General features: G+C 41.0%; 1 protein-coding gene and 1 long non-coding RNA gene across 4 annotated transcripts in view; both read left to right on the forward strand.

Annotated features, from left to right (window-relative positions):
• Window positions 1-8,920: 8,920 nt before the first annotated feature.
• Window positions 8,921-13,067, forward strand: LOC109624950 (uncharacterized). 2 transcript variants are annotated; one of them, XR_011240594.1, is made up of 5 exons: window positions 8,921-9,097; window positions 9,589-9,649; window positions 10,779-11,080; window positions 11,340-11,380; window positions 12,688-13,067. It is a non-coding gene; the product is annotated as an uncharacterized lncRNA (long non-coding RNA). The 2 variants fall into 2 exon arrangements; XR_002202427.2 differs by lacking the exon at window positions 11,340-11,380 and having other exon boundaries at window positions 10,779-10,896.
• Window positions 13,068-17,950: 4,883 nt separating this feature from the next.
• LOC109624744 (ras-specific guanine nucleotide-releasing factor 1-like) overlaps window positions 17,951-26,809 on the forward strand; it is a 28,252-nt gene continuing 19,393 nt past the window's right edge. For both annotated transcript variants that reach the window (XM_069520653.1, XM_020079623.2), the window contains exons 1-3: window positions 17,951-18,608; window positions 24,292-24,398; window positions 26,347-26,494. In XM_069520653.1, the coding sequence (XP_069376754.1) occupies window positions 18,333-18,608; window positions 24,292-24,398; window positions 26,347-26,494 (531 nt within the window). In that variant the 5' untranslated portion in view covers window positions 17,951-18,332. The remainder of the gene's footprint in view (window positions 18,609-24,291; window positions 24,399-26,346; window positions 26,495-26,809) is intronic.

The following is a 26,809-nucleotide window of genomic DNA, read 5'->3' on the forward strand; positions in this document are numbered from 1 at the left end:
ACTAGTTAAGCTGTAACTAGCCAGTGTGCTCCGGCAGCAGTGGCCCTTCACTGTTTGACTGCTGACAACCTTTTGAGACACACCCCATTGATGAGTTTTATTTCACTGCGGCCCCGCCTGGCTTGGAGGGACTTCACAGCTGCCATTGGTTCGCGCTCCGAACTCACCATACCTGCCCCCTGGGCTTCCATGGAACAGAGCCAAATAGTTCCTTCAGCTGTCAATCACGGGGAGATCAGCCAGTGGGATGAGAGAGGCCAGGCTTGGCGGGTGTGTTCCCCCCCACAGGTGTGGCTGAGAAGCACATTCCAATATGTACATACCTGTCAGCTCCTCCGGTATTCAGCTGCCCCTAGAAAGTGAGACCTCTGTTGACCACTAGCTCTGCCCTTTCCTCCTCTCGGGGCCCACGGAGAGGGAGAAGTAATATCTCCTGTTTCACTGCACAAATAAGAAATGTTCTACCCTTCCATCAATTCTTCTCTCATATCCCATTTATGAGCGAAACACTTGGATGCCACTCTGCACAGACGACATGAGAAAATATATATTTCACCAATGAGGGACTGTACAGGACAGGAAAGGTTTGCTTTGTGCCTCGAAGGCTGTTTGGAGAGTAAACACGTGTGAGTTACCATAAGCAACGTTTCAATTGTGAAACTATGTGAACACACTATATTAATTAAAGGCAGCTCTGTGTGTACAAATTGTAGAGTATTCAGGAATAACACACTGCTACGCTTGTATCTCTTTACACACCCTGTTACTTGGAGTCGTTGGTTAGCGTACAGGTGCAGGCAGCGGCATGTGCTCCCCCCACGATCCTGCAAACGACATCAGATCATCTTCTTCATGCTGGAGGCCTCGAAGCCTCAGCAAGAACATGTGTGAAGTGGAGAATACTCAAGTCCATTTTCTCTTGGTCTTCCTCTCTCTTCATCTCTCTCCCACTCCCTCTGTCTCTTGTGGTGGATTCCTCTGTCTCCGTGTCTCACTTTCTCTCTCTCCAGCTCGGAGTACAGACGTGAACAGTGAGCGCCTCGGGCAGGTGTGGGAATGCAGGTTTGCAGCATTCATGGGCCTAGAGCAGAGCAGAGCAGGGCCCATGCCGTGATTACCGCTGAACTAGTCTGTGCATGTGTGAAGCTGAATCAGAGCAGATGCCGTGACTAAGCTTCTCTGTCGCTAGTTATTTACCCACAGAAGAGATCAGGCTCTCATCAAACCACTGATTCATTGGGCCACTTCTTACATTCTTCAAATCAGAAAACGGATTGTCCAAGTTCATCTTCACTCAGATATAATCATGTCTAATGTCAGTTGCTTTAATGTGGACTTTGTAGCATCAAAACAACAAAAGAAGTGACTCCTGATACAATAAATATTAAAGATAACTCTCCTGTTTTCCTCCGGAATTTAATAACAAAGCATCTTGAATGTGATATACTTGTTTCTACTTTTGGCACAGTGAAGCTTTGGTGTCCCAGAGGAATTATTAGGCTCACACACAGTTGTCAAAGAAGTTCTTAGGCTAAAACAATCACCACTGCTGCTATTAACACTGTCCCCAAAACTAAATATGAGAAATCAACATGAAGAAGAAACCAGAAACTAGTGAAGCAGCCCATCACATCTGTCATGTATGTTACATGACAGTGTTACATGTTACCTTCCATCATTTACATCATGTTGCAAATGAAGCAGTGTGAATTTTGGTCAGTACAACAAATTAAATTGCATTGTAGAGAAAAGACAAGGTGTATAGGGGATAATTACGTAAATATGTATTTTTAAAATACAACCAAATGTGTTTCAATTCACTGAAGAAATGTTTTTTAATTTTAATAAACCAGAATTAGATATATAACTGAACAAAGTAATATACAATACACCTACCATATATTACAATGCTCCCCACTTCAGGAGCATTGCAATGAATAACATTACATATGACTTTTAATGTAATTCAATGTTTTTTACAATTCATGCTTAAAGGGATAGTTCACACAAAAATGAAAATGTACTCATCATCTACTCACCACTATGCCGATGGAGGGGTGGGTAAAGTCTTTGAGTCCACTTCACTCTTCTGGTGTTTCATGGGTAAACAGCGTTGCAGCCAAATACAATACAATTGAAGTAAATGGTGATCAATTCTTCGAACGTAAAAAAACAACAGAAATAAAACACGTCTCCATACTGCTCCTGTTGTATCATCCAAGTGTCCGTAAGCCCCGACATTCAAATTCGACTAGAAACGTCACATTTACAACATGTTTTAGGCCTTAATGTCCTCTGATTTCTTCATCTCAAGCTATGTGGTCGCGTGGATCAAAGCAGACTTTTAGGTTTAAAACATGGCTTAAATGACACCGACTTTGAATGTCTGGGATTACGGACACTTGGATGATGCTACAGGAGCAGTATGGAGGCATTTTATGTTTTGTTCCAGTTGTGTTTTTCAGGTTTGAAGAATCGGTCATCATTTACTTCAGTTGTACTGGATTTGACGGCAACGCTGTTTACCCCTGAAACTCCAAAAGTGTTTTGTGGACTCAAACACTTCACCCACCCCTCCATCTGCATATTGGTGAGTAGATAATGAGTGAATTTTCGTTTTTGGGGTAATTATCCCTTTAATATAGACACCTATAAGCTGAGGTCCCAAACAAAGAACGAACGATACAAAGTAACGATGGGTTAATTGACATGTGACTGATGTTCATAAAGTTGGACTGCACGTGGAAAAAAAGCAGAAAAAATTATTATTATCACTAATGTTAATGTTACTCATCCAGTAACATGAGTTCCTCATCCAAACACTTTTATAATACTTATATAATATTCAGCTTTCATAAACCTGTAAAAGAACCCTGTGAGCTACTCGTGTGGTATTGAATAACTGCCCTCTGCTCTCATGACTGGTTGTTGTTGTTGTGGGATGAGAGACAGAGAGGGAGAGGACGGATCAGGATCAGTGGGCGTCTGTAAGGATTCCTGGGCCCGGACTGGGAGGAGGATTTTCTGATAGCTGTGAGGGACTTTCGGGCCCCGAGGCTGTGTTCTGTCGCAGTGGATAAAGACACTGTCAAGTGAACACACACAGACAACAGGGTGGTGCTGAGTCAGCTGTCCGCCCTGTTTAGCACATGCTGCGCTGCCTCAGACTCTTCACTGCACGGTTCCCACCAGCTCCTGAAGTCAGGAGTCATGGCAGTCCCATGAATACATTTCACCCCTATAGGCACATTCATGCTTTACAAAATCAGTGTAAATAAACTCTATTTTTTTAAATATATTATGTTAAATAGTGAATTAGATGCCATGAAAGGATGATGGTTCTTAAACATCTAATATGTCAAGACTACGCAAAAAAAAAACCCTCATCAACATAGTTTATTTCGAGCTTAGGTGTTCAAATCAATGTCTCACTTAGGGAGTCAAATCTTTTCTATATATTTAATTATTCTTAGTAATCTTCCATGTGGTTCCTTGCAGGCCTCTTCCGCATGGTTTGACATTTTGCTCTTGATTTATTCTGATGTCTTCACAAATCACCGGGTGCGGAAGGGCTGCAGCCACCTCTGCCGCCATTGTTGTCTATTATTTTAGTTGAGCTGCTCTCATCAGTGTGAAAGTCTGGCGCTAACCAAACAGGCGTCGGCCTCTCTTTATCCAGTTCCGGGGGGTTTGTGGGAACATCACTGCCTGGGGCCACTCATGTGGACCAGAGGAGATCTGCTAAAGCATCTTCTGTCCCTCACTGGGATTAGAGCGGACACATTCCCGGGCCCCTCCGCTCTGTCGCTCCCACCACTGCACTGATGGTGACATATGTGTGTGTGAAAACCCACGCCTGCATTCACACAACATCAGCTATACAACACTCTATACTGAGCCCCACTCAATTTAATTCATTCTGATTTCTAATTCAATGACAACAAAACTGTCGTATTTACACATATTTTCTAAAATGTTCTCTTTCTTTACAAATCTCTGCTAGTAATCTAACTCTGCTAGTGCACAATATACATTGAAACCCACTGATTACATGTTCTACCTGTTACACACCAATATGTTTATTTTAAGATACTGAACTGTAATATATCAATATGCTTTAGAAACTCTTCTGTAATTGTTATACACAAGCATCATTTATTTTACAGAGGAGCAAACTGATGCTGGGTAATAAAATATTTTAAACATGAGAATAGAATAATTACTGAGCATGAACCAGCCTAATTCCTAACTACCGTCCTCTTCACTGTTTATATGACAAGACATTGTCTGTCCTCAGGTTTAAGTTCTGGTTACATGAGCATTTTCATCGTCATCCACACATCTCACGCGATGTTAGCCGTGGACAGGCAGCGAGGGGAAGTACCCCCTGGTGTGTCGAATCCTCCCCTGGATGCTCTCCAGTGGAATGTCCCCACATGCCTCCTCCAGGTTTTCCCGCTCATACAGATTCCTGTCACACACATTTGTGTAATTGTTGCACCTGTAGAATGTTGCGGTTGAGTCCAGACACAACTCAGAAATTATCTTTCTTCTTACGGTGGTATCTGAAATGCTCATAAGCTCAGTTTTAGTGACCGTCATTGAAAAAAACTTTGATATTGACCAAGAGAGTATCTATCTAAATTCTGTGAGGAGGCAAAGGACAGTACGGCCCTGGAACTGGTACAGCTAAATGGGATACAGCCGTCATTGAAGTTATCATAGGACCAGTGTGGAGGATTTAGTGACATCTAGTGGTGAGGTGGCAACCAACTAAATTCGCTTCCCCTCACACCTTCCTTCTAAACGTATCGAAAGATCTCTGGTGCCCTTCAAATAAAAACATGAAAGCCTTTCTCTAGAACTAGAAATTATAGTGTCTCTCATGAGCTTCTGTAGAAACATGGCAGCCTCCTGCAAAGAGGACCCACCTGTTAGTTTCAGAAGATTACAAATGAAAACATGACTGAATATTACATTTCATTTCTGCCAATAGATCCATCTGTGTGTAAAAAAATACTGAACTGTTTACCTCAATGATTTTGCTACCGTAATATTTTTATGATAATACTGCCCGCAAAATAAAAGTCCAAGGCATTCAAATATGAGCTCGTCAGAGGTTAAGACTGAAATAATAAACTGTGAGCTGCTTCCGCTTCTTTTTATTCTTCTATTGTTAAGTACCGTCTCAATACAATAGTCCGAACTATGCACAAAAAGTTTTCACAATGCCATCAAACCAAATCATGGTTCAGTTTGACCTTGGATTCATTTTGTTCTGCTGGTCTGGACCGTAGTGGTTTGAAGCACCATTCACCCCTGTTATTTTTATTCAGCCTAAGTTGAAAAGTCAGAAGGTCTCGACCAAACAATGTAGGTTTGAAAACTCCTTAAATCCTTCACTCTGAACCTTTAACTATTCATGTGCTTTTTTGTTTGATGTCAACATAGGAGCCAATGACAAATGCATTTTTGCCATGTTTTAACATCCCAATCGACGAATCAATACCAGATGGCCCAGGATCAAACAGTATGATGCAACAGGACTCAATTCAAAAGGATACAGTGCAATAAGATAAGAATCTTAGGTGTGTGGTTGTAGTAGAAGAGAAATTGTTGTACAACATGCAAACTATCAGCCAAACCACAAAGATCTTTTGTTGACAGTCATCAGAAGCTTTACTGAGGCTGTTGGGGGTTAAATATTCACCAACAACCATCAGGTGCTGAAGTGAAAGAGAACGCTTCATTTCTCACATCCAGAGAATCAATATTGTTTAATAGATTTTAATTTAGTTGACATAATTTAGATACATTTTATCATTGAATCCAAGATGTTAACAAACCTCTGCAGTGGAACATGAAGCAAAAACAGAAAGACTGATGAAACTTCTTACTGTCAAACGTGTGCATTTTAAATCCTCAGTCAAATCATTAATGATCATCAGTCACACCTAGATCTGCTTCTATCACTGAACAAACCAGTGAGGCCTATTTGTTAAAAGCCTCCATCCATCTTTTATCATTCAAGGCTGTGAAAATCAGCATCATTTTGACTATAACCTGGAATTGTAAAAAATACATGAATACAAAAGATCCCTGTTAAGTCCCAGCACCTATTACAGCCCCTAAAAAAAGTTTAGGGGCTGTTTTGCTCCTAAAAATTATATATTCAAAAGCTCTGTCATAAAATTTGAACAACGTGACTTCAATGGCTTAAGTTTAATTCTTCACCCTCCCTCCTCTTTTTGTGACTTTATGATCTATGAATATGTTCATATGCCCCCACCCCTGCTCCCTGTCTTACCACCCACAGCTCACCTGCAGCTGAGGAGCCTTTTCCAGCTATTAAGCCCCACCCACAAGACGACAGGATTGGTTTCTTAAGTTTGTGACATCACAAACTCTGGCCGTTTGTATCCTTTCAGACTGGCATGCGTTTACTGCAGTGTCCAGGTGCCATCATGTTGAGTGCTTATTTCACTCAAAATGTCTTTGATCATATAAAAGGCACAGGGAGAACGTGTTAACGTGTTTAAAAACATGTTTTCAGCAGAGGGGGACTTTTAGAAATACATGAGGTCAGAAAAATCCCAAATAATCCCCAATCATTCAAAGCTGTTTGGTGGGACAGATGGTCTGGTGTGTTGATACCTGCTGCGACCTTTGACCTTACAATTTTTAATACAAATTGAACACACAACGTGGTTGTGATTCGCTCCAATGTCACAACGACAGTCACTGGAAAACTCCATTCATTTAGAAGGAAAGCAATGAAAGGGGTCGCAAATAAAATCGTGGCTGCTGGGTTTATTATCTTTCAGTGTCATCAGAGCAGCCAAATATCCAGTGCTCAACAGTGACCTCTGCTGTTAGACTTTTAGAACAGATTCACTGACTAATAATCCAAGACAAAAGTGTGGGTGTGTTTTCATTCTAACATAGTACCAGATTTTTAATACAGTTGATTTGAATATCATTGAAATGTTTTAGCACCACATGGACGAGGCACAGCACAAAGTTATAATTTAAACTTCTGATTACCATTTATCTTGATATATAGCTTAAAATACAGATGTCATGAAATCTGCCTTCTTTTTGCTCATTTATTTTCCTATTTTTAATTTTATATTGATCTATATTCAGAAACAGAAAGAAATAGTGGCACTATATTTATTTTTGATGCATCTAAGTTGGAGGAAAGATGAACATTTGCAGTGTTGGCAAATAAAAATATGTGAAAAGTTTTTACAAAACACAATCACATCATCTCATCTGTCTCCAAGGCTGAAATTCAAAAAGTGCAAATTGACACATCAGACTAGATGGTACTTAAATAAAAACTTAACAAAACATAGCCACCAAATGGTCACTGATCATAAATACTGAAAGAGTTGTAATGGCCTCCAACCCTGAACAATTCTCCAGGTCCCCCTGTTTCTGTTCCTGAGGGCAAAGATCTACATTAAAACACAAGCTGCTCTCACGCATGCACAGAAGTCCTGGTATTTTCCAGGAGGACTGTCTGTGAGAGTGCAAATGTCTGAGTCAGTTGCCTCAGACATTTTCTGGAAGTCTTCCTCAGACTGTCCTAAAATATTCGGTAAATGTCAGAATGAGCCCATGTGAGAAGACAGCAGCATAAAATCCTGATAAGTCACAGTGAATGAAACATGCAAACATGCAAACATCTATGAAAAAGAGGAGCCGCACATAGAAGACACAGACGAGGATGTCAACCTGGAAAGACAACGACATTCAAGAGCTTTTGGTGGTAAGGGCCCACACTGGTGTGAATGTGCTGTAAACAAAAATAAGTGATTTCCACTGTGGAATTTATATGTCATGTCCTGCCTCCTGCAGACGCTGAGATGTGATCATGGAGCGTGGCCAGCACACAGGTCACTGACAGCCTCTGAACACTAGAGGGCGATCACTGCCTTCCCGTTGATTCTCCACAGGATGGACACTGAGCCCCATGACAACACTCACATGTAAACTCAGCTGACTTTGAGAACTTGCTGCACATGTTCCAAACACAGAGATTTAAGGTCGACGTGTCTGCATCAGAGTGAAAAAGTAGAAAAGCTTTGGAACTGTGAGACAACTTCTCGTCAGTCTGTATCATGTGCAACATTTATTCATCATATTCATCATGTCACCTTAGAACACTGCGAGGATAATCAGAGTTATCATATCACGAACACACACTGTACAATATTCATTTCATTTAACATACTTATCTATATCAGTCACTTTTGTATGCTATTGCACGCAGATCTTGACGTGTACTTAAACATTTTTTGCAGAACTTTATTTTATACTTCTTTTGCTTTTATTTATATTTCATTATATAGTTGGATTTTTTTAACATTTGTATATTTCCTTTGTAAATCACAATATAGTCTTAAATTGTTCCTGGCAGCAAACAACACAAGCTCATGAATGTTAAATGATTTGATTTAGGGAAGTACCTACAATAATAAAGATCCATATGAAAAACATGGAGTGTGTTCTGTCATAATCAACATGCACCTGGAAAACCTAAAAAATATAAACAGCTGGAAAAACGAATTTCTGCTCACATACATTTTTTTCCATAACTGTCCCTGAATCACGTGTTTCTCTCAGCATCGACTATTTCTAATGTTTCTTTGTGTGGATTGTGTCCTTGAGTTAGGCCTATGTGTGTGTGTGTGTGTGTGTGGTCTTTCCTGGATCTAGGTCTCCTCTGTACAGAGAGGGTTCAGTGGGTGACATTTTGTTTCTATTTATTTATTTCACGTTATGATTTTCATCTCATAATTTTCTCACTTCGTGATTTACTTGGTAGTTATTTCTCTTTGAGTTAATTATTTCCTGTTTTACTTTGAAATGATTGACCTTGTGTGTCTCTTGCTTGAATTACTTCCTGTTTGCCTGCTCCTGAGACTCCATCTGACCAGTGTCTCACCTGAGTTCAGTTCTCCTGCCTCCTTTAGTCTCTGTGCTCCACACTCCATTGTTACTTCACAGGTCCACACACTTGGATGAACAAGTGTTTCTGCACCTTGTTGTTTTCTAGTTTGGTCTTTATGCTTTTTGGATTCTTTTGGAGGTAGGGTTTTAAATTCTTCTGCCAACTTCACCGTAAGCCTGTTTTTGTTGTTCAAGTCAACCATCATGTGTACCTGCTCTACAGTTTGCTCTTCTGCCAAAGACAGTTGTCACGTTCTCAGATTTGTAATTTCGTGAGTGGGAGATATCTAATGTAGAATAATTCTTATGAGGTTTTCAGTAGTTCATTTAATCTAAATTGTATGAATTGTAGTTCTCTTTACCCCAGAAAAGGCCCTTTACATTTAAATACTTTATATTTACATCGAAGGGGTCCTCTCTACGGAGGCCGCCATGTTTTTTTAACAGTAGTCCAGACTGGACAAACTAAACACCTTTTGAGTTTTTATGACAACTGAAGCTACCACAGCTTCTTTTTCATGTTTGGAAGGGGAGGGTGAGGTGAGGGGTGTTCAGCTGCAACATGCAATTTCAACACTTGATATCACAAAATTCTACACACTGTATCTTTAACACAGTGCTTTTTCACAGCAGACACCTGACGAGGGCGGGTGTGGATCAGGAGGTAGAAAGGGCCGTATACCCTAACCAGGTCAGTAGTTCAATACTCTTAACAGTCTCCATTACCTGACTATCCTTGGGTAAGCTTGTGAACCCTAAACTGCCTCTGACTGTACTGACAGTGTATGTAGTGCACATTGTACCACTGGATATTGTTGCGCTGAATGTGTGAATGCACCTTATACTGCACAGAACTGTGCGTGGTTGATAGACTTGAAGTTAGTTCTATAAATACAGTTCATTTACATGTCATGGCAGAAAAAGACAGATGAAAATAAATTAGTGCAACTAACAGAGCTGTTGATGTTAACTCTTAAAGTCAAAATAGCTGCTTTTGTGTGGAGCTGCTTACAGTGTTTGTGCAGGTTGACTGAGAACCAGGGTGTATTGTCTGTGAGAGAAATAAAACATTCAATAGGAGGATGAATTCAGAAGGAGGCTTCAGTGCTGTTCCTCTCATTGCTCACTGATAACACTGTGATCTCTGCTGCTGTACGGCTGAAGGCATGTTCCCTCTTATTCAGCTCTGTTTCTAGGTCACTGACACGTTTTATATTCATCGGTAAATATTAATTAATGACAATGAACCAATAAGCTCAGCCTGGATGTTATTTCACTGAAGGGATGTTGACATTATGGAGCCAAACATGTTGCAGCAAAAATCCAGTGTTTGCAATAAATAACCTCTCCATCAGATCTGATTATGACATGTGTCTCATATTTAAACGAATGATTATATGGATTTTGTATTTGTTGCTATTTTCTGTCTGTTTTTTTATCCAATGTAAAGTGTCTTTGATAATTGTTAAAAGCGCAGAACAGACGGGACAGATTGATCTATTGATCAATGCAGTCAGCGTGTTTATATTTACATTTAATAGTCCTACTGTCCATAGAAACGTTTGTCCCACACTGAAAACATTTTAACATGAGTGGGGACGTTTTATTTTAAATTTAATACACTGGACACGGGAGTAAGGAACGTTACTCTTTACTCTCACAAAGACTGCTTACTTGTTATGATGGCCTGAATAGCAATTTTCCTCAATGCTTCTCACAGCTATTCAATAACATTTTCATTGCTACTGGAAGATATTTCGATTCACTTCACCCGTTTGTAAAGCATTCAGGAATTGCCGTCTACCCCTTTGTTTTTATAGGATCCCTGAGTCCACTACGGTTGAAGGGGTGTTTGAAGGACTAGATGGCCACTACCCCTACATCACATAGAGAAATGGAACAAGACGACCCCTTCACGGCCACGTGCAAAACAAAGGGGTACGGCCAAGTTGGGCTGAACGGGGACAGGGTCAATGTCTCCTGCTTGTTGATCTGCTGATACTTCATGTGTAGAGATGAAGTGAAAATGTGAATCATCTGCAAGTAGCGGTCTTTGTTTGTGTTGTAACCTCATGGCATGGATGTTGCTCAGCTAACACCATGTCCCGCCAAATGGCTTGAGGTGAGTCTTTGACAGGGAATTCTGAAATATGTTCTTCCATCAATAGATTATTGTACATGTGATACTCTGTGTAACATTTTAAATTCAGAGTGGGCTCAAAATTAATTTCTGTCATCAGAAATAATGTATAGCTCTAAATGGGTTTTCTTATATATTGTAAAATCAATTGTATTTAATTGTGTGAGGGAAACAAAAGATGATCATGTTTATAACCTTTGTCATGGAGGTTATTTTCTTGTCTGCTTCTGTTTGTCAGCAGGATTACACAAAAACAACCGAACAGATTTCATGAAGGATGCAGTATGTTCTTTTTAATACTTTTGTTGATTTCTGTGATGTTTATGTGTGAATCTTGATGGAGAAATTCAGACATATTTAGGGTGTTGGTATCGACGAGTCTGTGCATTTTTGTGCAGATCCAAATAAAAATCTCTTCAACTGCTGTATGGTAACAAACGAAGCTAAAAGCCTGTAACTACCACGAATATGTATCTGAGACACATAATGTAGCCTTAGCTGTTAGGGTTGTTTTAATTTAAGGGGACTGTCGGGACTTGGTGGATGTATGTCCTCTACTTGGTGCCCTCCTAGCTGTATATGTGATTACCAAGAACAAAACCTTTTAAAAGGAATTTGATCATTTCCTCTCTCCCCTCAGCTCCAGGTGGGAAATAAATCCTGTGGCTCTTCTCTTCATGCTGAGCATCTCGAAGGATAAAAATGTTCTCTTATCAAACACAGTTCAACCTGCGGCCATGAAACAGCAAGAAAGTGAGGGGTTTAAAACAGTGTGCACAGGTCAGGATATCTACTCCTCCGGTTATATGACAATCCTCCGTACTGTGTCTATTCCAGTTTATCAGTGTGTTCATGCTCTGTTGTGCACTGCAGGCGGTGAGTGCCAGCTCTGCTGCAGTTTTGAAAACTAAACGCGGCATAGGGAGGTTTATTAGCCCCCCCCCCTCCGTTTCTCTCTCTCCTCAGGGCATGGAAAAGGCAACTGCGGAGAGACACTGCCACAAATAGACTCTCTAAATATGGAGGGATTCAGTCGAGAGAGAGAAATGCATGATCGAATTTTGGGCCTCTCCACCAAACAGCTTCCATAAAAGGAACAAGAAGAGAGGAGAGTGGTTTGAGTGTTTGTAGCTGTTGGTGTGGGTGCACGCCTGCTCACACCTGTTGTTACACAGAACATTTACAGTTGTCTGTGCTCGTGACGCTGCCTCTGTTAGTTCACTTCTGTGATCATTCAGTTTGCCCACATGTTTAGTTTCGATCCTGTGCTGCATCAATGTTAGATCTGTCAATGAATAACTGAATGGCGTCAAATAAAATACATGTTGAGGAGCACTTGCAAAACCAGATTATGACTGTTTGATACATTTCTCGTAGAACGAAAGGGGACAAAACAATAGCCAGAGATTTTAGATGACAAAAATTGAAGTAAAGTGAAAGACTGTCTTCGTGCTCATTCACAGTTCCTACTATAGATTTTCACCGGCTCATTCTTTACATCCAATCACAATCCAACACGCTCGCCTCAAACCAATCACCTGTAAACTGTCAAAGTTTAAAACGTCCTCTCTCCCTCCTGTCCCTACCAGGTCATCTCTCTTCGAACCGTCCAATCAGAGGCTTTCATCAGACGTCCTAACTTCCTGCTCCATCCCTCATCACCACCACCGCTGTCCAGACTCCATATCCAAAGCACCTAATTCTCAGAACTGCTTCCATGGTGTACAAAAAATTTATTCTACTGTTTACGACAAATTTGATTTGATTTTTATTTCCTTTATTGTCTCTCCTGATTGAAAAGCTCGGCTCAGCTTTTTCTGTGAATGAAAAGAAACTTGATCTAAAAGAATATAAAGCTGATCTCAAGTAAATATTGCATCATTATAATTTATCACAGGCAGATGGAGAATTTACAGACTATGTCCTCATGAGGACCATGTGTGGACCTAGCATCATGATGGCTCATTGGACCCTGGTAAGTTGAAAGAAAAAAAAATTACTTTGTCTAATTGATCTCCAAAAAAATTGCTTTTAGGTGCAATAAGTGCGAAAACCTCATGGGAAATGTATAACAAGCAGAGCTACAAAGGTACATACAAATCAAAAACTCTGAGCTTCATCAGAGTTTGATTTTTTTGAGGAAAGCTGCTTCCTTCAGCTGAAACTGAAAAGCAGGTAGAAAAACAAATAGTAATGTTTGGAACAAAAATGAGAAAAGATGGAGCTATGAAACTCGAGGGGCATTTCAGAGATGATCATTTCACCGTGACTTTATCAATATTAGCAAATCAACTAGGTAAAGTTCCCTTTTCCTGTCAGTTCCTCACATGCTGGAGTGCTGCAATGCACCATTGCACCTTACAGTTGACCCTGTTTGTGTTGCAACACCCTGTCCACACGTCTTATGATGTATGTGGAACAAACAGAAATTCCACTTAAGTCATTCTTTCACCTTGTGAGAGTCTGTAAAAATCTCCCGCTCTGTCACATATATCACCTGGCCCAAAATGAGGATCAGCTAAAGACACATCTTCACTGACTGTATTATAATAATGAACACATGTCTTCATGAGTCAGCCTCCTTCATCCCACACACTGTGTGTGTGCACGCGTGACCCCATGCATGTGTCCGTGTGGCCACGTGTCACAGCAGATGTTGCCTAAGGCCTTTAGCGGCATCTCCGGTGATGTACCGTCCGCTGACCTTCAGTTACATTTGAAGATTGTCCCGTTCGTCAAGGACGGGGCACTTCTGTGGCTGATTATGATGCTTTGACTTTCATTAATATGTGTCACCTCCTGATCTGCTATATGGATTTGCATGATATTAGCATATATCTGTGGACCAGCCGTCGGATGCTGCAGTGTGTGGAGCTGGTGGGAATGACACCTGTTAAGACAGGTAGGCAGATGCCTTTCTGCCGGGGCCACGGAGTGCAGGCTGGAGGGTACGAGGAGGTGAAGGGGGGAGATGGAGTGTGAGAAGAAAGAAAGGGCACATGCAACTTTCTTCCTTTCTAGAACTGTTGCATTTCACTGCTCAAAAAGACAAGAATCCTTTCTGTCGTTTGCAAAAAATTAAATTGGTTAACCCCAGACTAAGCTGCATTTAATATAATCTAATAATAAGAGAAGAATATGGCATAGGTTCACTCTTTTCCTGTTCCATCATGTTGCATTTCAAAGTTTTTGGGCTCCTGTTTGGTTTGTATTCGTCCTAAATAAGTAGGGGAGATCTGTGGTTGTCCTTGTTCCTGCATGAGGCTCGAGTTTTTGTTCAGTTCTGATGCTGCTCGGCTCGAGGATGCTGCAGCCAGGTGGTGACCCTGCATGCATTATCAGGCACACAGCAGAGTGCGCAGAGCTGCAGCCAAGTCCCAGAGTCTGAGAGCTGCCCACACTGGCCAATCTGCCACCATCGGGAAAGAGCTGCGGACACAAATACTCAGACAGACAAAATAAAGAGCTGATTTCATAACAAGGGATCAAGAATTACAATTAAAAAGATGCAATTGCATCATGAGTGTAGAATCTGTTCAGACACTAGCACCACAGCAGGGACGGTGGACTAAATATGGTCACACCACCCAATAGCTTTTCATTGACAAATGTTTGTGAAGTGTCAACAAGGCTCTGATCCAGCAAGTCTCACTCCAATGTCCCCTGAAGACCGACAGCGTCAGTAATATGTTGAGACTTCAAACAATCACTGTCGCAGAGCGGATGCAGGTTGAGAGGATTCATGGTCGTCTGTCTCTGAACTGTTTTGAATCACACAGAACACACCCCCTGCTTCAGGTTGGAGGTCAGTTCGCAGAGAGTCCGAATCTGAAAAAGCCTTTAACGATACATTTTTAAGGTATTTTTAGCTCAATGTTTTAGTGAGGATTATGAATCAAGAGGCAAATTGAGCAACTTTGATGAATACAGACTGCAGCCCTGGAATCCTGCAGTGAAATATTGATTATTATCAGTTCAATCCCAGTTGTCCCCATCTGCATGCTGTAGTGTCCTTGGGCAAGATGCTGAACCCCTCATAGAAAAAAGTGCTGTCCATAGATGCACTGTATGAATGTTGGTGTGAATGGGTGAATGGCAAACTGTACTGTTAAGTGCTTTGAGTGGTCATCAAGACTAGAAAGTGCTATAAAACTACAAACCATATATAAACTGTAATAGACAGTTCTAGGAGTGTGTGGAGACCAAAACAGAGCTAAAAGGAGAGCGAATATTAGACTTAATTATTTTAAGCTTTTCATTGAGTTTTCCTTACTGCAAGTGGCCAAAAAAAACTATCTGTTTCTGCTTTAACACTCGGTTTAATTATCTGATCTGTCCATTAACCCCCTTTTCTATTCTGGAGTCTTTTATGACCAAGTCTGGGTTATAGACAGCTTAGCTTTTGATACACAGCAACCCAGAAACCCAGACAGGATGCCTCAAAATCCGGTTGCACAATATGCAGAAAATCACCTGCTGTGGGGCTCCGCCCTCTGAAAGCTGCTCTCCGATTGGTTTCATGATTTTGAATTCCCTTCATGACCTTTGTCAAATGTCATCACCATTCTGTCTCCACAATCATCTGCGTCACATCCCATTTAAAACCTTCTATAATAGGAAGCCATAAAACTAATCTTTACTATCGGAGGCGAGAATCACCAGCTCATTACTAGCCCTGTTTGAGGGGCTAAATATGGGATGTGAGGAGCCCGGCAACAGCGCTGAGCCCAGGGCATCCTGGTGGCTCAGTCTCTTAATGGCTGCATGTGATTAAACTCATTCCACACTGTTGCATCGATCTCCTTCCACTTTCCCACCTCTCTTCACTGTACCTGTCACCAATGTAATTAAAAGAATTCAAAACTTAAAATCCTCTCTGCTTTGCTTGAATCAGATCAGTCTCTATCTCTTATGTCCTGTTTCCTCCCTGGCTGCTCTTAATGATCCCACACAGACAAAGCACTGTGATCCCACTATGAAACACCCTGTGATGAAATACACCATTGTGTGTGTCCTCGTCCCAATATGCTAATCCAGGATTAATTATGGGCCAATCCTAGTGAGTATGTCTCTCGGTCCCTTAGATATGTAAATGTTCCAGGCGTGGATGCTGCGTTGAGAGGCTTTTAACTCTGTGTTCTATGGAGTAGGCAGGACAGGACGGACAGAGACAAGGACAAAGGTTCAGGGACACATAGATCATTTCAAGTAATAAGCAATAACACAAGTTCTTTTCTCTTTGGTTCCAGGGAGGAAATTAGGAGTAATTGATGTCCAGAAATTAGTGCAATTGTGATGGGTTGGGTGTGTAAACCTTTGTCCATGGTGCAGGATGGATGACACAACCACACGGGCCTTCCTCTGATTCTCTCTCTATTCTGTTCACAGTATGAAAGTCAGCAAAACAGGTCATCAGAACATTCACATCTCAATTTTAGAAGATTGTAATGCCATGTATGACCTTCTAGATAGCACCTAGACAATAAAAGCTATGCTATTTTACATTCTAGATACAATTATTGCAATAAACCATTTGAAATAATTTTATGTAATTCAAAAGTTCCATGGGCTATAAATACAATTTAAAGACTGTCCTCAAAAGATGTCTAAAGCCTAAATTCCACACAAAACATGATGAATCACAAAGCTTCAATGCAACAGCTTATAAAACTTAAATGGAAAGGTCCATTGTGTTGGATTTAGGAGAATCAATCCACAGAAATTAAACGTAATAATCACAGTTCTGCTTTCATTTGTGTATATGCACTTTAAAACGTCTTTGTAACCTTAAAATTAGATCTTTACATTTACACTGGGAGTGGGTCCTCTTCCATGGAGTCCGCCATGTTGCACCAAGTAGCAGTATTACAGAAAGTATAAACCAAACACTGGTTCTCCAAAAGGCCTGTAAGTTCTGACAGTACTGCTTTTGGAGGAATGTCCCCTTTGTTTCAGAATTATTCAAAATATAACCAATGTAATACTGTATGTTATCAATATTACAGATAGATTAGATAAGACTGGGGGAATTAAGAGGGGTATAAATCATTATATAAACCAGATCTTTAAATATTAATGAATGAATTGTTACAGGCCTCCAATATGCAGTATCATGAAATTGATTGTTCAGATTCACCAATACATCAAGTACAGATTGATGATAATAATTAAAGATTTAATTTAACTTACTTTTCATACGCAGCGATTTTATCTGTATTTATAGACTTTGTTGATGCTACTTAAAGATCTACTTTAATGATGTGATTTGCATTTTTTATTTTTTAAGTATAATCAAAAGATAGACTCAATAGACAAGTCAATTAAATATAATCCGTGGGAAGCAACAGCACTTAGCCTGAGCTGTGATGGTAACTGAGTGAATAATCCTCTCTCTGATGAGTCTTACTAAAATACAGGATGTATTGCAGGGGTATATGTCGCTCATGTCGATCACACCATGAAACACACTCAGGTGTCTGTTTATTAGGAACACCCTGCCAAAAGTAATGGATTCTTCTGTTAAAGTCTCAACCATGTTCAGTTTTTCACTTTCAACTGTGTGATCTGACTGATTTCACCTGACTCCTTTTCTCCTTCTCTGTCCAGGTGTGGCTCAAATTCTCGAAAAGAAAACATTCCTGGTGGTGTGTGTGTGTGTGTGTGTGTGTGGGGGGGGGGGGGGGGGGGGAGGGGGGGGGTCTTCAGGGATTCTCCACATGAATAAACTATCTCTCTCTCTCTCTCTCTCTCTCTCTCTCTCTCTCTCTCTCTCTCTCTCTGTGTTTCTGTCCAAGGTGCTGAATTCTGCTGCTTCGGGGTCACGTGACTGCGCTTCCTCTGGCTGCTGAGTGTGTGTGTGTGTGTGTGTGTGTGTGTGAGAGAGAGAGAGTGGGGTGGAGAGGGAGTGCGCATGCACGTTTGTAGGCTACGCACGCGGACACTTCAGTCCTCATCATGAGCGATCCAGGCTCTTGAGAGGAGCCTTTGCTCGGCGCTGTGTCTGTGCTTGGAGCGTGGATTTGGAGCAACTGAACGCGCAACAGCGACTCTTGACTCGCACCTGTTTTTCTTCTGTTCCTCTCAAACACTAGCGTGGCAGCCGTGGATGGGGGGCACGCAGGAGTGGGCTGCCGCTGCTGCCCACCAAGTCTGACCGTGCGCCCGAGCCGCTGAGGAGAAGAGACCATGTAAGAATCCGCAGGCTTCCCTCCCCTGCGCGCACACCGCAGCCAAAATGCAGAAAGGGATGAGGCTCAATGATGGCCACATCACCTATCTGGCGCTTTTGGCGAAGAAGGACGGGACGAGGCGAGGCTGCCTGAGCAAGAGGAGCTCGGACAACACAAAATGGCATTCAAAGTGGTTCGCCTTGTTGCAGAACATGCTGTTTTATTTCGAGAGCGACTCCAGCTCACGCCCCTCCGGACTGTACCTGTTGGAGGGATGCGTGTGCGACAGGGCGCCGTCACCGAAACCGTCTCTGTCAGCGAAGGAATGCTTGGAGAAGCAGGTAAGAGAGTGAGTGGGCGCACAGGGAGCTCACACAACTCTGACTGAGGCAAAACACCACAATCATAACATCAACTTTAATGGATCTGGCTGAGATTTTACGCACCGACACGGGAAAAGATATTTTCCTCCCGCAGTTTTATTCCAACGTCTATTATTACGCAAACATATTTCCCAGAGATTCCTGAGCATTATAAATCACTTGCCTCACTGTTACGTAATGTCGTCATCCTAAGAAATTGATTGTCTACATCTGGCGTTAAAACATCCTCTCAGTTGACCTCCAATACCCAAAAAACACAAAACGCACAGTGAGTGAGCAGGATTCATGTGATTCTTTGCGCAAACTTTGCGTAGATAGGGACTACTCCCCCCCCCCCCTCCGCTTCTTATCTCATTAACAAATCATTTGTTGCATCACATTCACACAGCGGTGTACGGTGTGTTTTTTAGACGTCGGGGATTGCTGCGCAGATGTGAGGGAGCATAAACTTCAGCTGCATCCAAAACTTTGCAGGTTGCCATCTTGCGGAGGAGAGCTGCCCCCTTCCCTGTCGTTTTGACGTATTGATTTAATTCCTTGTCTTGATATTAATAGCATCCTACCTTGGCAACTGCGTCTCCCCGGTTTACAGCGGCTCGGGTCGTTTGGTAACCCTCTCATTATCACAGGGTTGTTAACAACAAACCATGAATGAAAAGCAAACGATGTGTCAGAAATGCTTTTGTTTCTCAATAATATACCCCCCCCTCACACACACACACACACACACACACACATTCCATTCGTTTGATTTCCTCTGGAGTTTAGAGCTGTAGATGAACATGTGTGAAGACTGGATAATTTCCATTTTTTATTCATACAATATAAAAGTGAGGAATGATCTCAGTGGAAGGATGGTTTCCTCCAGTGAAGCAGACTTAGAGGTTAGAGACGCTGCAGCGGCTGCAAGGAATAAACCTTGTGACATAAAAGCATTAAAGAGGCAGAGAAGTGGTCAAGCTGCTGTGAGCTATGACTGCAGTCACCTTCTGAAATCTGCTCCGCCAGCTGCAGTCTGCTCTGCTGCTTCCTCTGCAGCACACACACAACAACTCCAGTGATGGGTCATTTGAACTGGTCATAGAAAACTCCTGTAGGTTGACAGTTTTTTTCCCCCCAAACAAACTCCATCAATATGCAAAATGTAGCAATTCTCTGTCCCCATCCTTTCCCCTTTCCTACTTCATCTAGCCTGTGAACGTTTTCACCAATCCTGGATAAGCTGGACTTTAGGCCCTGCACTGCAGACATGCTACACTTTTACATAACAGAGCTACACAACTTTCTAATTTGTCTCAGCAAATGAACCCTCCTATTGTCCTTGGGTTCAGTTTGAAGTCATTCCATCAAGCATCTCTAAATAAATAAAAACGTTTTCCCCTTCATATTTAGTTTTTTCTTAATTTAATGGGAACAACTGGGTAAACATAAAATGTACATGATTATGTATTTTCAATGACCTGTATACTGAACACATCTGTGTTCTCCTTGGCCCACAATTTGACTCCAGGCTGCTTTAGTTGTAAGCATTTTACACTTATTCATTTGGGTTGTTCTGGATGATATTGAGGTCACTATAACATGTCATTTTATCATCTTTAAATAAACTTCCCTCTGCTCGGGGCACTAATCAACCCAACTATAGCTGTAGTAGTGTTCAAACCACTGATGGTTCACCCGACATGGAGGGCATGCACATCAGCTCTCTAAACCATTTCTCTGTGTGCTTTCTGTTCATGATCGTTCTAAATGTTTGAAACTGCGTCTGGTATTCCTGGATTCAACCCCCCTACTTTCCCTGATAATAGAGAGAGAAGAAAAAAAAAATAAAGAAACCAATATGGGAGCCCATTATTTAAAATAACTCCTGTGCAAGATTAAGCTCACACACAAGCACAAAAGGGGGTAATTTAAGAATAGTTATGCTAACTCATGAGTGAACAGCAGCAGGAGAAAAGATGAGAGTATAGCTTAGGAAGCTAAAACATCAGTTTACTCTCAGAGGAAAATCTCAACGTCACAAATGTATTCTCTCATAAATTCTGAGTTTGTCTCATCTACTGTGTTGATTCATTGTTGAGCATGATGATAATTTTATTCTTGCTGTGCCTCTCTGTAGGTTGTCTGGTTATGAGTGCGTTTAGAGCCACAATCCAGAGTTATGTTAGCTGCATTTAAAAAGGGAAAAAATGTGAAATGACAAATAAATGATAGACACTTGGTAAACCCTATGCAGCACCTCCTACAGTCACACTGTTTCCGTCAGCTGTACCTGGTGTTCACGTCCATTGTGTCGTCCATGACGTTCATAAAAAAGCACTTGCCCTCTTCTCCTGAGACGTCAGGATTATTGTTCATGTGGCCAAGAGGGCTCTGTACTGTACATCAGACAATTCAACACAAATGCTAAATCTTTATTTTATCCCAGATCACTTTTTTTCTTTTAGCAAATTCAAATATAATACAAAAATATATGCTCCTGACTAACAATGTTGTGTTGTTAGTTGTTAGTCAGCCATACCTTAAGCAACAGTAGCAGATCACAATACAATAAGCCCACATTCATCACATGGGCTGATTTGGAAGACACCATTCATCAGCTAAACTTTGTCCCCTTGCCTATTTTCTTAAAACCATGTCAGTAGAAGAGACGTGCTCGGCTCTGGGGATGAAGCAGGGACTGAGTGGCATCCATGATGACGGATGTTGATGCAGTCTGCTCCAGTAAATTTATTTCAACAGTGAATTAAATGAATTTGAAAGCCTTCAATTAGCATAACTCAGTCTTCTGTTCAGCACGTGTCCCTTTATTTAATATGTGTCAGAAATTAATTCTGTCAGTGTTATGTTGGCTGTGTGGGGGTGTTCGTTTTCTGCTGTGCTAAATGTGCGTATACGATTTTGTGTGTTTGGCTGCACAAACACAAGTTCTGCATGTTGTCAATCATGCCAGCATGTACATGTGTGCGTGGGGGTCCACATCTGTACATGTTGTAGGACTTTGGGGTCCGTAGGTCTATATTTGTGCCTCAGTGTGTCCGCCTGCAAACGCTTGTGTCGATCTCTAAAAGTCAGCAGCTCCATAGAAAAAAGGTGAGCTGAGGACAGGAAGAGTAATCAATGCTGCAGGTGTCTGAGGGCATACAGATTTCCTTTTCACTTGCCCCACTGGAAAAAACAGAGATGACAATGGAGTCGATGAGGGAACTGCAGAGGTCGTCTGTGGCGACAATATTGTACATTTGCACCGCTACATATGCAGATCGCAGCAGATTCCAGGTGTCTGTGTGTGTGCAAGTACTGTATTCATATGTGTGTCGGAGGCAACAGAGGAATGGCCAGGCCGGCACTGGATCTTATCTGTGTGTGACAGGGAGAGAGACAATGCTGCGAATAGATGCCAAGCCAACTGCCACCTTGCAGGGCTACGGAGCTTTTTATAGCTTTCACTCCTCAAAAAAGCCAAAAGATCGCTCTCCCCCCTCCTGCGTCTATCTCTCTGTTCTCATTGTATTCTTTGGAGTGGTCTACTTTTTAAATGTTCTTAGTCCTCATTTAGAAGGCGAGCTACGTTTAAGCCCCCAGTTACTATGGCAACCCCTATTTGCATCTGAAAAAGTGCATCTGAAGGGGCCAACAAAATGTGCTACAACAAGCCTTTCCACCGTGCTTCGCTTAGTGAGCACAGCAGAATATGTGCATATGAGAAATGGAGCGGGGGGGCGATGGGGGGGCTAGTGTTGTTTACAAACAGTCATACATCGTCTACAATCAGTCTCGATTTGCAGCGATTTAACTGCATCCATGTATTTATAATGAATTCATTTCTTGAAGTGAAGGTTATACATTAAGCAGTGTTTGTATGAACAGTATAACTGTGTAGTTAAAAGGAATCACAGTACAGACATGCATCCAGACAAGAGACACCAAAGTACAATACCAGTGCCTACAGATGGAGGGATGTGTCAGGAGGAGACCAATTAATCAATATTCCAATATATTTCCAATTATTTTGGAATATATAGATTCTCTGTTTATGTATTTCAGCTATTATTTATTTCAATGTCAGTTAAATTTCTTACAGTTGTAAAAATGATACTATTGTGTTTTTGTTTTTCTGACACACACACACACGCACAACCACATTTTATTTGGATCTGCACTCAAATTGAATGGGTCCTTCCCTGACACATACCTCATCCTTCCACCAAGTTTCATAGAAATCCATCCATAGTTTTTGCATAATCCTGCTTAAAAACAAACAAACCAACAAGAAAACCCCTTGGCAGAGGAAACTATACGAGGTGTTGTTCTCTAACACAACTTGGTAGTGCCAGCATCAAGCACAGATATGTAAAGCATATAAACAACACCATTGTTTTAACTGTGTTCAACTTCTGAATCATAAATAAAAGTGAGGCATTATTCTGTGAAGCAGACTTCTGAAACATGGCAACTGTTTACAGTCTGTGCTTCTATGTTTGAAATCACGTTTATAAGTAATTCTCATCAAATTATAAAAATGATCTATCAAGTCGTTAATATAATCCATGTCAGTAATATACAGAATAGCAGCTTCTCTGTACTTTGTTCAACATGTAAAAAAAGATGCAAAAAAGTGAAATGGAAAAACCAGCTGTTTTTCCATGGATTTCATTTTAATAAAGTTAAAAAGTTCAGGTAAGGTCCTCTCAAAGTGTATTTTTTATAAACTGATTGACTCTGAAGTTTAGTCATTGAGTGTCACCTTTATCAGTCATCATTTAAACCTGTTCAACCTCTGTTCTTGATGAAATTCAGCATTTTTTATTCACAGATTTTAAACAAGAATTTAATGCACGGGATACTTTGTCTGACTTACCGACAGCTAATGTCTCTGGCAAAAAAAAAAAAATCTAGTGGCGTGGAGCTAAATATAGCCGCCTAAAAGGCTTGACACACCAGCTTGCAGGAAGCGGGAGATGAGAAGCACATTATTGACAAAGGGCCGTTCTGCTGCTCATCAGGAAATATGGAACATTACTCCCCTTCACAAATGATTTGCTCTTGGCATTTGGGAGGGATAAAAAATCCAATATATTGGATTTGTTGGGGTCTATTTACAATGCATCAGTGTTATATAATTTGATGCGTTTCGACCACAAGTAGTCTGCCTGCACTGTTACTGCGATGACCACCACTTTGGTGATTTGATCTGATAAGCCTACTAGAAAACATTTGCCATAATTGCCATAACTGAACCTTTGAGGCTGTAGGGTCGCCGGAGATAATTGGAGGGTGAGTAAAAAGGGGTGAGGTCCCAGGTGTGTTGTTGTCACAAAACATGGCGTCAGCAGAGAGTCTGTCGGGTTACAGACAGAATGCACAGAGGATTTATAATGATTCTCTCAAGACCTCTCCCTCAGGATCTCTGCACTCATTCAAAAACATGCACGTGTTCACAAATAATACTTCAGTTTCAACGAGATCTTGGGTTTTTTTTATGAAAAAGCTGGTCAGTGACGACCGCAGTCGGATGTTTAGCAAGGTTTTTCCATTTCATCAACATTCACCGTCAAACTCTTAATTAATTAATTGATAATTGTGTCATAATGTGCTGAAGAGATGATAAACTGTTCCTTTCTATGATTTTGTTTTGCAGTATTATTTCACTGTCACGTTTAATCATGACAACCAGAAGGCTTTGGAGCTGCGCACTGAGGACGTCAAGGACTGTGATGAGTGGGTAGCTGCTATCACACAGGCCAGGTACCTCTCACACATGACCTCTGACCTACATACACACATTCAGCTGAGGGAAGTGTTATTGAGAAGTGTGTGTGTGTGCGTGTCTGTATGTGTGTGTAATCTGTGAAGTAACATCAATTTAATCAGTCAATAAAACAACCTACAGCACCTCGCTAAAAGACTTAAGAATTGAAAATGTGATTTTCAGGCTTGAAGAAAAGGAAATTGAAAGTGTTTTAAGAATTGATTAAGTTGTGATGTGATGTGTCACAGAAAGTGGTCATAAAAGGTTTTATACTTAACAGAATTCAAATAGTCGATTACGATATCATTCATTTGTTACATAAAACATGATTTGTATTGTAACAATTAGCAGTCACACTAAAGCAGCTGAAATGAAGCACAGCACGTCTATGAGCAAAATTCTAACACAAACATGCAAACATACTCACAATGGAAAATTCAACGTCCTGATGTTTAGATATAATATTTACCAAAGTCAACCCTCTTAGTTTAACATATATTTAATAAACAAAACCACTGAACAAAAATGTAAAAATGGATCTGACCTGATTATGACAGGGGTTCACCAAAGTCATCATGATTCATCCCCACTGAACAAATTAAATTATGAGATCAGATTGTGTGCTGAATAAAAAACTGATAACTGAGAAGCTGAGGACCCGACCACAAATGTAAATAATCACAATATTCAGTCATATTCATGTGGTACAGTTGTTATCTTCCATGTATTCTGCCAAGCCTAAGCTTTTTGCTCTAGTCCACTCAGACAAACATATAATACACAATATTTTTGGTCAATGATGGTTTCTATTATTTTTGATCGTTCTTATCACACTGATGTTTTTTCAAATGCTAATTTGGTTTGGATTAGTTATTTGATGCTGTAAAGACAGGGGGGAAACATTATGATTGAAAGCTTAGACTGACTCGTAATTGGTCAAGTGTGTGTATCGATGGGACCTCGCTGCCATGGCTTCATCCCTCATCACTTCTGCATTTGTCCCTGGGTGTTTTTTGCTTAATGCTGGATAGTGCAAGGAAGTGGAGACATGTCGTCCATCTTTATGTACAGATCTATGTGTTGAAGCCTTGTGGGATAGGAGTACTCTTTCATGATTCCCTCCATTGGATTGTACCTGGATGCCTGTTATACTTAGAGTTCATAAGACTATTACTTTAAGAATTAAAACAAACAAATCATTATTAAACTTGATGTATAAAGTCTTGAGATGTGTGATGAGTAAAATGCCCCTTTGCGGCTCAGAGACAAAAACGGGTCATGAAAGACAAGCAGCACAATCATTGTAAATGTCAGCAGAGTGCATTTGTATGGCAAAAGGTCAATTGATTGGACTCATTGAGGATTAAATTGATTAGCGTTCCGTCAAGGCAGCAGCACTTTACTGTAGAAGGAGGAAGTTGGCCTGTATGTGTGCAATGCACAGCATGCGAATGATAATCTGTCGTCTGCATCATCGTGCTATTGCTTTGGATTTCCGTGTATTCCTTCTTATTTCAGCATGTATCCAGTCTAATAAGACGTTTTTTTCAATGGTGCTTTGATTTAAACATAAGCTCCTATTGAACAGTCCTCACTTGTCAGGAGACGTCTAGATTCAAATTACTTTGAGGGCTGATTTATACGAGCTTGAAGGAGTCGGCTGCACTGACTTTAAGCCTCACTTAGCATATACATAAAGCATTGAACTGGGTAATGTACAGAATAATTTCTCATGCAGAAGCAGCCTTCACACATGGTTTGCTAAACTGGTGAGTATTTGAAGGCTGGGTCATGTAAGCGCCTGCGCAACTGTGTGGACGTTAGGATCTGTAGTTCAAACATATGCTGATCAGAGGTCTGCTTTTAGCTTTGATAAGTCTAAGGAGAGCCCATGAAACATGCCTTAATGAGATCCTTGCGATGCCTCTGTGTGTGTCTGTATAGTTACAGGAACCTGGCTACAGAGCATGAGACCCTCATGCAGAAGTACCTCCATCTACTCCAAATCGTGGAGACGGAGAAAACGGTTGCCAAGCAACTTCGACAACAGATAGAGGATGGGGAAATCGAGATAGAGCGGCTAAAATCAGAGGTAACCTGCTTGTGATTTCATGCCAGTAACACCTGTATATACGTGTGTTCTGTGTTAGTGTGTGGTACATCGTGAGCGAGACAGAAAAGAAAGAAGAAGTGAAAGAAATCAGGCACAGAGGTTTTCACACAAAAAGAGAGCACAGGACAAAGGTCACAGATGAGGTTACAACCACAACACTGTGAGTTCATGACAAATGTGGAGCTTGAAACACCTACAGTTCTGTTCAGTGTTTTATATCCTAGTTATTCAGTTGAAACTGGATCAAATGTATCTCCCTTTAATGTGCTAATGGGTAGCTCCAATTGAATCGAA

This window comes from Paralichthys olivaceus, chromosome 1, assembly GCF_024713975.1.
Source record: "Paralichthys olivaceus isolate ysfri-2021 chromosome 1, ASM2471397v2, whole genome shotgun sequence".
Lineage (NCBI taxonomy): Eukaryota > Metazoa > Chordata > Actinopteri > Pleuronectiformes > Paralichthyidae > Paralichthys > Paralichthys olivaceus.